The sequence below is a fragment of the Enhydra lutris genome, unplaced genomic scaffold, assembly GCF_002288905.1.
Source record: "Enhydra lutris kenyoni isolate GAN:26980312 unplaced genomic scaffold, ASM228890v2 scaffoldscaffold85, whole genome shotgun sequence".
Taxonomy (NCBI): domain Eukaryota; kingdom Metazoa; phylum Chordata; class Mammalia; order Carnivora; family Mustelidae; genus Enhydra; species Enhydra lutris.
The window spans coordinates 8,435,823-8,450,365 of NW_019154169.1; the positions used below are offsets into that span (position 1 = coordinate 8,435,823).

The 14,543-nt window shown below is 54.2% G+C and overlaps 2 protein-coding genes across 3 annotated transcripts in view; both read right to left on the reverse strand.

Annotated features, from left to right (window-relative positions):
- The window catches only part of LOC111161374 (AKT serine/threonine kinase 2), a 48,022-nt gene extending 37,764 nt beyond the window's left edge, over positions 1-10,258 (reverse strand). The window contains exon 1 of the mRNA XM_022524988.1: positions 10,112-10,258. The gene's annotated coding sequence lies outside the window, so the exon portion shown is untranslated. The remainder of the gene's footprint in view (positions 1-10,111) is intronic.
- A 390-nt stretch (positions 10,259-10,648) lies between these two features.
- LOC111161375 (chromosome unknown C19orf47 homolog) overlaps positions 10,649-14,543 on the reverse strand; it is a 34,554-nt gene continuing 30,659 nt past the window's right edge. For both annotated transcript variants that reach the window (XM_022524989.1, XM_022524994.1), the window contains one exon: positions 10,649-10,817. In XM_022524989.1, coding sequence (XP_022380697.1) covers positions 10,669-10,817 — 149 coding nt within the window. In that variant the 3' untranslated portion in view covers positions 10,649-10,668. The remainder of the gene's footprint in view (positions 10,818-14,543) is intronic.

Consider the following 14,543-nt stretch of genomic DNA (forward strand, 5'->3'; position numbering starts at 1 on the left):
CTTACCTCTAATGTGCTCAGTCACTTGGACAATTATCTGGGTAATGGTACCTTCCCCACGGGACAGGGAGCTCCACAAGGCAGGGATGGGAGTGTCCTGGTCCCCGCTGTGTCCCCACCACATGGCCATGCCCAGAGCTTTCATGAACCTAGGCAGGGATAGCACCCCCAATTATAGCTTTTGAGATCAGAGTTGGGTCAAGTAAAGGCAAAACAAAAAATCCTGCATTCATTCCTTCCACCGCTATGGCACCCATGCTGTGTCAGCACTGCTCTAGTCACCAGGGAGGCAGCAGGGACCAAAACAAAACTCCATGCCCTAGGGGAGTTTATGGGGGGAGGGGAGAGGGTGGACAGGCCTCGGTAAAGCTAAACGAAGAGGCAAATTACATGCTGTAACACAAGCTGACAAACATTATGGAGAAAAGCAGCACACGGAGGACTAGGTATGTGGGAAGGGGCGAGGGTTTCTGGTTTTATCCAGGGTGTTCAGAGGAGGACTCATTGAGATGGTGAACGGTGAGCAGAAATTCTCACTGAGAGATGAGGCAGCCACTGGGGCCAGGGGAGAGGGGAGAGTGCCCCAGGCCCAAGAGGGGCGCCAAGGCCAGGTGGGGCCTACGTGAGGCCCAGTCGGGAGGGTGGAGGGGAACGGAGCACGTGAGACTACCGGGGAAGCCTGAGAGGCCACCGTAAGGGCTATGGCTACTTCTCAGGGACAGACGTGGAGGGCTCTGGCTTGGGGCGCAGTGGGACGTGGGGTTCCTGGTCCCAGTGAGGCAGAGGCTGTATCACAGCCGCTTTCTGCAGCTGCCCCCTGAAGAAACTCTACACACTGGCCTGACTCTCTCACCTCCTGACCCACTGGGGGACAATGAGGACCCACCTTTTATCGATGGGGAAACTGAGGACAGGAAGGATGCCATGAGTACCCAATGCTGGGCAGCTGGGATGCGGCAGAGGAAAGCGGATCCTGAGCCTCTTCCACCACCTTCTGCCCTCACTCCCAAGAGACTGAGTCCCCTCTTGCACCCGGGACAGCCCTTCCCTACCACCCCTGATGCCCTGCAGACCCAGGCTGCCCCTGCGGGCATAAACACACACGTGCACACATGCACAAGGAGGGCCACCCCCTCCCGCCCCGGTCTGACTGAGGCCTTCCTCCCTCACAGGCATTGCTCCACATCACCATCTGGCTGCCTCCTTGGCCAGAAGTTTGGAGGCAGGACCTGGCGGCGTGAGTCCCCATCTTACCCCTGGGGCACCTAGGAGCAAGCAGGGAGGCTCCTGCCCACGGCTAAGGTTTGCTGAGGGCTCCCGATGAGCCAGGTCCGGACTCATGGGGACCCTCACAGCAAATCCTGGGAGGTGGATGCTATCACTATCGCCATCCTGACCCAAGGAAGCAAAATCACATGCCCAAGATCACACTGTCATGAGTGCAGGAGATGGCTGCGCTAGCCAACAGAACTTTCTGTAATAACAGAAATGTAGCTCCAGGGGCTAGTGCAAGTAAAAGGCTAAATTTTTACTTGTATTTCAGTGTAATTCACTAAAACTCAAACAGCCTTGCAGGGCTAGTGGCTAGCAAACTGCAAGTGCAGCTCCACAGAAGCTCTGGGATGAAGCCCCAGGAGGCCGAAGGCAGAAGGGCTGGGGGGAGGCGAGCGCCGGGGCATGCTCCCAGGCCCAAGGGGCTGGATCCTCCTAGCCGGCCACGGAGGAGCTCCTGTGTGACACCATCACTCCCAACCCCTGACCCATTCGGCCCAGGGAGCCGAAACAGGGCTCAGAGCCCAAACCCACACCCAGAGTGCTGGTCAGTCCAGTCCTGGCCGCTACCTTCCAGGATTCACGGGTCGCTTTCCTGAACCTCAGTGTCCTCCTCCTCTATAAAACGCAATCTTCAGGACAACCTGAGCACGTTTTTAGAGTATTTCAAAAGATGTTTTGTTTTTTGGGGGGGGTTTTGGGTTTTTGTTTTTTGTCTTTGGCAATCCAGGGTCATCATGGGGACCCAGTGAGACATGCTTCAAGCACAGCTGGGGATGAGGCCAGCACTTCGGAAAACAGGCAGCAATTACACAAAGGCAAACTCCAAAGTCAAGGGCCAGCCTGAGCCCGAGTTAGTCAGAGCTATGGAAGTGGCAGCTATGTTCATCCTGTCACTTGCTGGTTAAAAGGAATCATCCAGATGATTCATGACATGCCCATATTCACTCGTTGAAAATATCATCTAAATGAAAACACACAGCTAAAAACAGTAGACAAGTCGCAGACACTACCCAAAAACACATGCTCACACTCCCAACTCCCTCAGCCCCCTCTAGGTCTTGGGACACCAGTTTGAGAAGCACAGACTTGCCAGCCAGACCTGGGCCCTGCCGCCCTCCCGTGCGCTGACCCCGCTCCCCCAGCTGCGGTGGCATGTACTCAGGGTCACCACACTAAGGTGTACCCCATCTTAGGGCCTTTACCTATGCTGCACCCCTGCCTGGTCTGCTCCTCTGGGCTTTCATGTTAAGGCCTGAATGCCTCACCTCAGGAGCTTTCCCCAAGTTCCCCTCCTGCCAAGGCCAGCCAGATCTCTGGTCCCTTCCTCTGTGGCACCAAGCACTCTTGGACAAACGCTACTTTTCTGCCTCCTCCAATAAACTGGGTGCTGCTCCCTGACAGCCAAAACCATCCACAGCACACAGTAGGTCCTCAATAAATCACCTGGTAAAAGAACAGAATACACAAATGACCAAAAATAGGCAAGTGCGGGCTCCAGTGGCCGTTCGGGAATCAGACCCCAAGGCAGGGGATAGGAGAGTTACCTCCCAACTCTCACCCCTGCCCCCTGGCCTCTAGGGAAAGAAGGGGCCGGCCAAGGCCACGGCTCCACAGGCACTGGGGAGGCCGCTGCACCCCATCTCCCAAGCAAGGATCGAACGGAGCTTAATCCAGGTTCCATCGTGTAGTGGTTAGCACATCTGCCTTACGAATGGAGCTTAATCCAATCATTTCCAGAACAACTGTGGCCTACTTCGTGCCTGCTCTGTTTAGAAGAAGAGAAAGCAAAAAAGATCATTAGGACAACAGTAGTGAAGGGCACCTGGCCAGCTCAGTAGCCCAGTAGGTGGTGTGTGCGACTCTTGATCTCGGGGTTGTAGGTTCATGCCTCACGTTGGGTGTAGAGATTACTTAAAATAAAATCTCTTAAAACAGCAACGGCAGTAATGACCTCAGAAACAGCGGCCATGGCACTGATCAGAGGCAGAAGAGCCAGTCTCAAAAAGGCAGACTGAACCCCAGACAGAGTGGGCTTCAGGTTTCCTGTCTATCCCAACACCGTGATTTTGGGCAAATCCAGTAACCTGCCCAGGCCTTTGCTCGCTCACCTAAGAAATGGGAAGAAGAGTTGCGCCGAGCTCCCAGATCATGGCGAGGACCGGTGAGAGCGGGCACGTGAGGCCCCGGGGCAGGCCTGGCATGGAAACACCGCCCCGCTAGCTCTCAGTAACAACGGCGTTCTACGCAGCTTTCTGTGCCTCAGTTTCTTAACCATCAATGGCGGTGCTCCTTACCCTACCTCACAGGCTGCTCAGACCCGTGTCTGGCTGCTCAGGGGCTTGGTGACAGGTATGATTCATTCCTGTCGGGAGCCCTCCCCAGCAGGAACCTGGGCTGATCAGCTTGCCACCTCCTCCCCAAGGCTCCAAACACAGAGCAGCTCCACCAACCAAGAAGCCCAGGCTGGCTGCAACCAGAGCCCCTTGTCCGCTCACAGATGCCCAACCTGACCCAGGCTCACCGTCCCCAGCAGCAGCAGCAGCCCAGATCCACCGAGCACCTTCCCAGGAGGCCCCATGTCAGGCATTTTCTAACACACGCGATCCCTGAATCCTCATGACTGCCCCACTTGGCAGTGTTGTTCCCGTGTCAGCCCAGCAAAACGCGCCTCAAGGACATGAAATAAGGCCCCCGGCGTTCCACAGCAACCAAGGGAGAAGCTGGGAGCAGCCCCGACCACCATGCAATGACCCAGCCGATGATGAAGGCCTTGAAATCAGGCCGGGAGGGGTGAGGGAGCGGGGCAAGGGAGTGGCAGCTGCCCCCCTCTTCCATTCGCAAAGGGCCCACAAGGTGGCAAACCAAGGCAGGCTTGGATTTCTGGCCTCACCCTTAGAAACAACATCTGCGGACAAGCTTCCTGGGCAGAACAGCAGGGCTCAAGGAACTTCCTGCACAGACCTCCACATGTAGTCTCCCTTTAGCCAATTCCCGCTTACCATGCCCTGCTTCACGCACCCAGTACAGCCAGGCCCCACTGTAGGTGCTGAGCTGGCGGTGGATCCTACCCCCAAGGGGGCCAGGCCTAAGCTCCCATCCCCCCCCCCCCACCCCTCCCACCCCTGCTCCCTCCTTCCCTCCCCTCCTGGTCCTGCTCCCAGGGCTGTCTCCCCTAGCTGGGCCTCTTGCTGCTTGGCTGGCTGTCCAGAAGAGCCTGCCACGGAACCACCCCACCGTGCAGCCTGGAGGCCTGGTGGTGGAAAGCCTTCTACCGAGAGCTCTTGGGCAGTTGAAGAGAGGCCCAGGGAGGGGTGTCCCTGGGTCCTCCAGAGGCCCGGAGAGCAACTTCGAAAAACACTCCTTTCCATCCCCCCATCCCAAACGATTTCCGGAGACTCCAGAGGTTTGCTCTTGAGGGTCTCTCCACTCCTTCCAGGAAGACAGCCCAGAGCAAGCCTGGGAAAATCAACAGCCCGGCTTCTGCTTAGTGCACTAAGCCTTCAGTATGAGGCTCCCTCACCCATGATGACCTGGTCTCAGAAGACCTGGAGCCATGCTGCCCAAATTCAGAGCCCAACCCCAGTACTGTGGGGTTGGGGACCCAGCACTGGTTACTGAGGCTCTCCAGGCCTCTGCAAGCTGGGAATCAGAGCCGCGTTTGCCTCAATCTAAGGGGTCTTCACTCAAGTCCTCCCACGGCTCCTTTGCATCACTCCACGATCCCTATCTATGTGTCACCTCTTCTAGGAGACCCTCCTTGATCACCCCACAGTAATAATATCCCCACACACTCTTTCCTCTTTTGCCTTTCTAACATTGGTCACAAACTGATATCCTCTTCTAGATTTGCTTGCTGGGCACCTGTCTCCACTAGAAAAGGTAGGCCCACAACACCTGGTCTTCCAAGTTCTAGAGCAGCAACCAGGAATGTGGCAGGTCCTCAGGCACACAGCTGCGTGGAAGGTCAAGTCAGCCAAGTACAGCTTTTATCAGGTATTACCGTTGTTCTGCACTGTTATTTGATATTAGCCCAGCTGTCTGGGTTGGGGAGGGGTGGGCACAAATCACCTCACTGAGCCTCCCCCCATCTGTCCCTAAACGGAACAGCCCTGAGCCCTGGGGAATGCGGTGTGAAAACCACAGAGGAGGGAGGCGACCATCACGCCTTTACCACCGCCTTTGCCACCGTTTCTAAGGCAGTGATTCTACTCAAGGGGGAAGTAGGAGGCATGTGAAACTCCCTGACCCACTCGAAAATCTACCCACCCCACCCCACCCCACCCCACCCCAAGCAGAGGCCTGAGAACCTCTTCTGGTGAAAGTCACCTTCTGAAGCTTGAAATCTGACCGAGCTATCCCTCAGAGAAGTCTGCAAGGCTCTGACCTCACCTGCCCTCCACTCCAGCCTCCCCTCACTCACCCTGCCCCACCACACAGGCCTCCGTGCTGCAGGTCCCTGTACCTCACCAAGTTTTCAACTCTGGCCCTGTGGTTCCCCCACCGCGCCCCCCCCAAGGCCGGTTCTTCTCCTTGCTCACCTGGTCCACCAATTGGGGATCAGCAGAGAGGCCTTCCTGACAGCCCGATGACAGAAGCTCCCAGTCACACCTGATTGTAACTGACCGATTGGCACCTCCCTTGAACCTGTCCCTCATTTATTCGCCAAGTTGACTGTCTCCCTCAGTGCCACGGAAGGAGCACCTCCGTCCAGGGTACTGCCCCATCCCCAGCACCCGAAGCGATGAAAGGCACACAGCAGGTGCTCAGTGAAGGCTGGTGGATCAGGGAAACCCTCTGGCTCTGCGATGCCTTCGGGACCAAGGGCGCACTTCTCCCCCTGCACCCCCCCCCCGCCCCCAACCCTGGCCCAGGTGGCTCTGCACAGCTGGGCCCCTGACTCCCACCAGCACTTCTGCTCCTCACCCAGCTTGCGCCCACCCTTCTGCCTCGCAGCCTTCAAAGGGCTGTTCTCACCTGGGTCAAGGCCCTTCCTGCCACTCCCGGGGGCTGTGGTGGAGATTCAGTAAAAGCACATAGAGCACGGGGGGTTAGCAGAGCCTGACATCTGAAAAAGAGCTAGAATTGTGACCTCAGAAGAGCTCTGGGCAGCAACTGTGTGGGAGGATGAGGCCTGGGTGCTGCACTTGCTACCCTTTATTTGATTGTATGTCCCACCTCTGCTCCAAGCCTCCAAAACCTCAGTTTCCTCATCTGGAGAATGGGGATGCTAATTTCAGCCGGGCCCTCCTCCTGGAGGTAGCTGCCAAGGCTCTACAGCCTGGGCAGAGCCTCCAAAATAACACGACTTATAATCGCTAAGCTGTCCTGAGGGCTCACCGTGTGTCAGGCACTCTCCTGAAAGAGTGAGAGCCGGAAACGTTTACTGGAGGCTGTGCCGGGGAGGCTTTCCACAGATTAACCCATTTCACCTTCAGGACAATGTATCAGGGGGGGAATGACCATCCCTCGACACAATGGAAGCTCAGAGAGGCTGAGGAACCTGCTCAAGGGCGCCCAGCCAGGAGTGCTTGGGGTTGGATTTGGACCCGCTGCTCTGAATCACGTTGATGGAGCTCTTTACAGAGCTCAGAAACCAGGACACAGGATTCCCGGATTCTGGCTGGGCCACCTGGGGAGCTGGACACCAAGACACCTGAGAGGAGTGAGGAGAGAGGAGCGAGGGGTGAGAGCGTGGGCAAGGATGGACGGGCTCAGGATTGCTGACTGGGCCTGTGCACGGCACCAGTCACCGGCCCAGGAGCTTCTGGTGGATAAACTTGTTTCATCCTCACAACAGTCTGACGTGGGTGCCATTCAGAGCCCACTGCACAAGAGGGGAAAACTGAGGTCCAAGGTCACACAGCCAGAACATGAAAGCTCCAGAAACTGCATGCGGGCCCAGCACACCGTGCTTGGGCAGGGGCCTCTAGCATGGCTCCTCTGAGTATGTCACCCCCTGCGCAGCCCCCCTGCTGTTTTCTCCTGGCTCCCAGTACTCTGCACCGGGTTAAAAGACGTCCCCTAGCTCAACACTGAGGGACGAAGTTTCACCAGCAAGCCCAGAACTACCAGGCTGGCTGCGGGCAGAGGTGCTCACAGCAGCCCTGGGCGCGGATGGTAAGAGGAAGGAAATGCCCAAAGGTGCAGCTGGCAGCGTCTAGGGCAGGGCCTCTGAGGTGCCCAAGACCCACTCTAGCAGGGGACCTGGGGAACAAAGAGCGCACAACACTAGAGGCAAGCTGACCTGGGTTCAAAACCCAGCCTGCCCCCGAGGGTTGGAGGGACCTAGGGCAAACCAATTCTTCCCCTGAGGTCTCATTCTGCAAAAAGGAGAAAACTACCACATCCACTGGGGGGGGCAACTAACCCACAGTTTTAGTTGTTGACAAGAGGCTCACTGAGACCAAACCTGGCCGGGTGGGGGTTCACATGGTGGTTCTATTACGTCTGGCTGTGACACATCAGGCCAAGCCTTTCACTTCACAGCAGGTGTCTCAGTCTCCTCATCTGTAAAGTGGGCACCACACTCCTACCTAGCTCACGGGAGTCTATAAAATGGACATAACCATACCTATCCTGTAGGTTCGTTTTGAGATTTAAAAGAGCTTATGTGTGTAAAAGGGTTGTCCCACGCCTGACATACTGTGGATGGCCAAAACCACCAGCTGTTCACTAGCTCTGGAAATGACTTGCCTCTCTGTGCTTCAGTTTCCCCTTCTAATACAGAGACCGTGCAACAGTACTACAGCTCCAGGATGTATTCAGCAAGTTAATCCATTCTGAATAGTGTGTCGTACCCAGAAAGCACTCAATAAATGTCAGCCATCGATCTCACAATTATGGTTTTTATTGCTGCTGTTAACCCATCAGGCAAACCCTCTAAAAGCTGGCAGAAGGAGACCAGAGAAACAAATCCTTAGTGGAGAAAAATTCTAGAGCCCCACAGTCTAGAAAAGACTCAAGGACCTCAAGGACTGTTCTCGAGGAACCACAACCTAAGAAGACAGACGCGTTGGTGGTATAGTGGTGAGCATAGCTGCCTTCCTAAGAAGACAGACAACTTGGGAGCCAAGGATGTGGACCAGCCTTTGACCACATCACCAGCCCACATTAGCTGGGGCAATCAGGGACTGCAGCCAGCCTTCTGGGAACTCCAGACCCGGGGCAAAGGCTACCTGGCAAGCCAAGGTCACGAGCTGGCCTAGGCAGCAAGGGCAGTCGCTCCAAGCACCCACCCAGTGATCACACTGAGAAACTAGATCTGTGGGAGATTTGCCTACCCTAAGTCCTTCAGAGAAACCTTCCTCCCTGGTTCCGGCTGGGCCAGGGCACCCCTACCCAAGTCCCTTGGGCGTCCGCAGAGAGAACAGCTGGGAAAACAGCACTCAGCCTCATTGTCGCCTAACGGTGAGACCAACTGTTATCGCCTGGTGGGGAGCGTAAACACGACAGGAGGCTGGACAGCTAACCAGGGAGACACAAACAGCCTCATGACTAGAATGGAGACTGCCATGATCTGTACTGGTGCCTGGCTCCTGGAAATCCACCGCCCAGCAAGGGTTATTTGGGTGGGTGCTTGGAGCGACTGACTGCCCTTGCTGTGTAGGCCAGCAAGGTCTGGCCAGGGCTGAACTCCCCAATGCTTCTCTGAGAGGCGAAGAGAGGACAAGGTTGAAAGGCAGACCATGGAAGACCAACATGATTACTCTAGCCCAGGCCTCCTGCTGATCCCAGGCAGCCCCCAAATGAGAGGAAGGGGGTCTTCAGAATTCCAAGGATCAAAACGTCCCCAGACACCCTGCCTTGACAGAGAGGTGTCCCTCTAAACACTCCTTCCTCTTAAGTCTTAACAAGTAGGGGCCACAGCTCCTCAAATCTGAGCTCAATAGAAAAGACTCTCCTCCCCTCCTCCTCCCCTCCCAAATATGGAGCTGAAAGCTCAGAATACTTCAGAGAGAGGCTTCTAAAACATCTCCTGCCCACAGAAACAAAGAATTCGCCGCAGAAGTGTCTCACACATCTTTAAAAGAGGTTTAATAATACGAAAAGGTTGTAGGACAGACAGCAATCCCAGCGACCATCCAGTTCCCCCAAAGTCATTGAGAAGTTCAATAGTGATCCTCCCTTCTACCGCTCGGAGTAAACCCCCAAGCCCCACCCACCAAACTCGGGAGGCAAAGCCCTTCCTCAACACTCCTCATTACAGCCCTCCCAAAATACTCTCCCGAACACCCACTGTGGCCTGCCCCCCTCACCCCTACGCATCCCTCAAAGATTATAAACATCACAACCCTCCCCCCTCGATACGGTGCTCCTCCACGCTCTCAGGATGCCCCCCCCGCACCTCAGTGGTATGACCCACACGGCGCTACTCGGAACGCACTTGGTACAGCTCCCTCCCCAGCAAACCCCCACCTCCCTAAACACGCTGGAAGCACAGCTCCCACAGCCCCGAATAGGTACAGCCCCCTACACTTGGTAAGGCGCGTCCCCCACCCCACCCCAATGGCTTAGTTCTAGCACACCGGGCAGGCGCACCCTTCCCATCCCGCTGGTTCAGCCCCCAGTTCCTCAGTGGTTCGGTCCCCGCACTTCGGTGTGCCCCCCACCCAGTGCCGCCTCAGTGGTACGGCCAGCCGCCCCCGCCCCCGGCCCCTCTGGGGTAGTCCGACCGCCCCCGCGCAGCCGCCCCCACTCTGTCCCGGAAGGGGGGGGGCTCGAGGACGGCGGTCCCCGCCCGGCGGGCACTGGTGGTACGGCCCAGCGCCGCACGGCGGGGGGTCCGGACGCAACCATCGCGGGGGGAGGCGCTCGGGGACACGCGCTGGCGCACTCACCTGTCACCGGCGGCCGCCCAGCCTCTCCGGCGGGGCCCTACTCCCGCCCATCGCCACGCTGCGCTTGGTCCCGCTCCTTGTGTTTCCTGGCGGCAGCAACTGCAGCGGCAGCGGCAACGCCTTCTCCGAGCCAGGCCCCACGGCTCGCGCGGCGCGGCCCCCCCGCCCCCTCCCCCCAGCCCCCGCTTACCGCCCCCTCCCACCCTCTGGCCGGAAATACCGCCTTCTCCCGCCACAAACAGGAACTGACGTAAAAGAGCGAGAGATGAACTCGGAGAGCGTTAGGGCGCAGGCGCAAGGCCGGGCAAGCGGCTGATTCAGAGCGGGACGCCTGCGTACTTTAGGCAAGTTTGGGTCGAGGTGAGCTAGAAAGGTACCACGCGCAGGCGCCGGATGTAAAGAAAAGACAGGATTGCGCAGGCGCAGCAGGACTCTGACGCCCGCTTTCCTTAAAGGCTCGCCGCAGCGATACTTCCCGGCAGCCCCGGGTCCTTATTTACATACGCTTTTGATCTCGCTTTACTGTGATCTCGCCTTTCCTCTCGGTTCCAAGGCTCTTAAAGAACCCTGGAGCGGGGGTTAGGAGAGTTTTCACTGTGTCTCGCCGTGGTGAGCACAGGCTCTGAAGTCTCACAAACCCAGCTTTGCATTTCCTCGCTGGTGATAGTAAACAGATTGACCGTTTTCTGTGGCTGTGTGTCCAAATCTGCAAAATGGAAACAGAGCTGCGTCACTGGGATATTGGACTTTTTTTATGTAAATAGAGCATTTTATATCAATTAGACACTCTGTGACTCCAAAATATTAATCCTACTGCTCATCATGTATGTGCAATAGGGGTATAACTTTATTTAATGGGGTAACTTGGTCCTTAAAAGGCCTTAAGATCGCCTTGTAAGAAAAGAGCTCTGAAGAGATTCTGGTCCACTGGTCAGCTAGTGTCCTAGGCAGTGTGAGACTTCTGCCTCCCAGGTCCTTCACTCTCAGAGGTTGGGTAGGGCTTGCTGCCTTCTGAATTTGGGTTCCAGTGAGCTTAGCAGGTATATATCGGTCAGTGCATACTTCTGGAAGCCCTAGCTGGGAGTTGAAGAATCCTAGGTCCACCTAAGTCTGTGAGAGTAACGCAGGGAATCCAGCTCAGAAGCGGGCCTTAGTTTATTCCGAGGTAAACCTAATGCCGGAACAAGCCCTTAGCTAATGGATTTCCAGCTTGGAACTTGCTTCTCTGTATTCCTTACTCATGGGCTTCCCCCAACACAGGGTTGATAACCAACCAACGCCTCCCCCACCACAGGCCTGATCATTTTAGTGTCTTACTGTCTGGTGACAGATCTGTCTCCACTGTGCAGAGAGTCCCACGAGGAAAAAGACCAGAACTGCCTCAGTCACCACCGTGTAGCTAACACTGCCCAGCAAAAGTCTTGGCACAGAGTGTGCTCTTGGGGAATATTTGTTTCGGGAATTAGTCCTTTCCGCTGTAACCTAGACTCAAGCTCACTGGGGTCTACCTTTGCTCCCTTCTGTACTGAACAGTTCATAGCCCGTTGCCCTATTTCTGAGTCTTCCTGGGCGAACTGGAATCCCTGTCCCTCCCAGGATGGATTATAACACGTAAAGACATCTCGCGGAAATCTCCCTTGTGCTTGTGTATAAATTCTGTGGGGCACAGTAGTCAAGAATAATGCTTTCAACCTAAGATCTAGTACACACGTATGTATACTTACCTATATACATATATACCTGCATGAAAGTGTCATCAAATACTATTTAACTGGTATGTATCATGCACCGAGATTTTTTTTTTTTCCAGTGCTATTTGAGGCCCTGCTAAACCGATTTTCTGAACCACTAAAGGGTCATGCCTTGCAGTTTAAAACACATTAGTCTGGGGGCGCCTGAGTGGCTCAGTGGGTTAAAGCCTCTGCCTTCAGCTCAGGTCATGATCCCGGGGTTCGGGGATCAAGTCCTGCATGGGGCTCTCTGCTCCGCGGGGAGCCTGCTTCCTCCTCTCTCTCTGCCTGCCTCTCTGCCTACTTGTGATCTCTGTCTGTCAAATAAAAAATAAAAAATAAAAAAATCTTAAGAAAAAAAAGTCTCCCTCTCCAGGCCCCTCCCCCACACTCTCTACCTAAAATAAAACTCTTTAAAAAAAATAAATAAATAAAATAAATAAAACACACACAATAGTCTGGTGGTGAACAACACTCATAGGCCCAGCTTCTAATCGTGCCTTTCCTGTGTCCTTGTCAAAATAACTTCACTTCTCTCATTGCAAAACAGTATCAATAGCATTGACTTAGCAATTGTTACAGGCCAGATTCTGTTCCTGACACAGTCCCACCAAGGCTATCCTGTTGTCATCAATACCATCTTGGAGGTCAGGTGCTCGAGGTCCCAGGACACATTAGGGATAATGCAGGATTTGAACCCAAGCTGTCTGTTACAAGAGTCTGTGCTTTGAATTCATATCATGCTGGAAAATGGGAAGTCATAGCCCTGTTTCGGCCCCAGCAGACCACTTAATTATCATTTTGGGGCCTCAGTGTCTCAATTTCCAAAACAAAGGTAATTTAGGAGAAAACTCCCTAAAACCTCAAATTGTTCTATACCCTCTAATCTATTCTGTGAACGCCCTGCTTATAACTGTAAAGATGGGCTGCATCTGCACTTCTGCAGAGATGGGCCAGTAGCTTCTCATTGGAAGGTTGCCCAAAGGCCTTTTGATTCAGAAAGAATGATCAAGAATCCTTTCCTGACAGGCGGAGAGGGCATCTCCTCAAAAATCGCCTTCTGTTGCCTCCAAACAGAAACCTGGCCCTAGAGTATATTTCTACCCTTTTTGGAGATTGGGCTCCCAGTGGTGATTGGACAAGTTGCATGGACCAACCATAAAGAACCTCTTAGGGGCGCCTGGGTGGCTCAGTCAGTTAAGCTGCTGCCTTCAGTTCGGGTCATGAACCCGGGGTCCTGGGATGGAGCCTGCTCAGGAGGGAGCCTACTTCTCCCTCTGCCACTCCTCCTGCTTGTGCTCTCTCTCCGTCCAGTGAAATAATAAAATCTTAAAAAAAAAAAAAAAAAAAGAAAAAAAGAACCTCTTAGTAGCCGCAGAGGGGGCGTCTGCGCGACTGCCCGAGGGGGGGGGGGGGGGGGGGGGGGTGGTGTCTGTGGCAGTGATGGAGCTGTCCGTGGGGAGGAAATCTCTCTGCCACACAGGCCCAGTCAGGAGGTACAAGCGGAAGAACTCCGATTTACCCCCTTCTTCATCCTAAGCAGAGCATTTTCCGGGGGACCAAGTCCATAACATTAATCAGATTCTCAAAGAATCCTGGAACTTAAAATAATGATAATAATAAGTTTTTATTTAAGGGAGTTTCCCATGTCCTACAGAAATGTTGAAATATCTTTGACTCCCCAGCCAGAAGTTACTTAGCCCCACCCTCGATGCTGTTTGGGAAGATCCTTTTAGAGTCATTTTAAGTTTTTGGCATAAGTACAGATAAGCCTCAGGGATCCTGTAAATGTTCCTTCCAGTTTCCTTTTATACAATATGTTTCTGTTCCAAAAATTGTAAATGAAAGACACCATGCGTCGTGCACATTCAACTTTTTAACACATCAGAGATTCCCAAATGCGTAAGTGGTCACACGAGGCTAATGCACTTGTAGGCAGATCTTGGAATGAAGCTTCCCCCCCCCCCTTGATAAGATCAAACACTTTTTCCATCTGCTCTGAATACATAGATGGCTTCCTATCACATGCAGAATAAAAGCTAAAGGCCTCATCATAGCCTTCAGGGCCCCATGGGGAGGTGCCCCTGCTTATCTTTCTAACTTCATCTCAAGCTCCTCTTGCCCTTGACCTACACATTCTGGACACACTAACCTCTGCCCCTCCCCAAAATACAAGCTTCTTCCCACCTTGGGGCTGTTTCCCTTGCTGTTTGTTCCTTTTCCCTGGACTATTTACCTCCCTATCCCGATCTTTGCATGACTGGCTCTTTCTTGTCTTTCAGAACTGAGTTCAAATCTCACCTCATTAGGGGCGCCTGGGTGGCTCAGTCATTAAGCATCCACCTTTGGCTCAGGTCATGATCCCAGGGTCCTGGGATCAAGCCCCACATCAGGCTCCCTGCTCAGCGGCAAGCCTGCTTCTCCTTCTCCCCTACTTAACACTAAAGAGTATCTTTGTTGTTGATGCCCCTTTGCAGCTGTCTTCCCCCAAACCAAAATATAAATTGCTGGTGAGGGTGAAGACCTTGTCTTGGGTAGGCACCACTGTATTCCCACCCCTAGAACAATGCCTGGCACTTAGTTAGGACTTGGGGGGGGGGTCAATAAATAGTTGTTGACTGAATGTGATTTTGTTTGTTTGCGTTTTCTAAGATTTTATTTATTTGAGAGAGCAAGCACTAGCGGTGGGGAGAGGCAGAGGG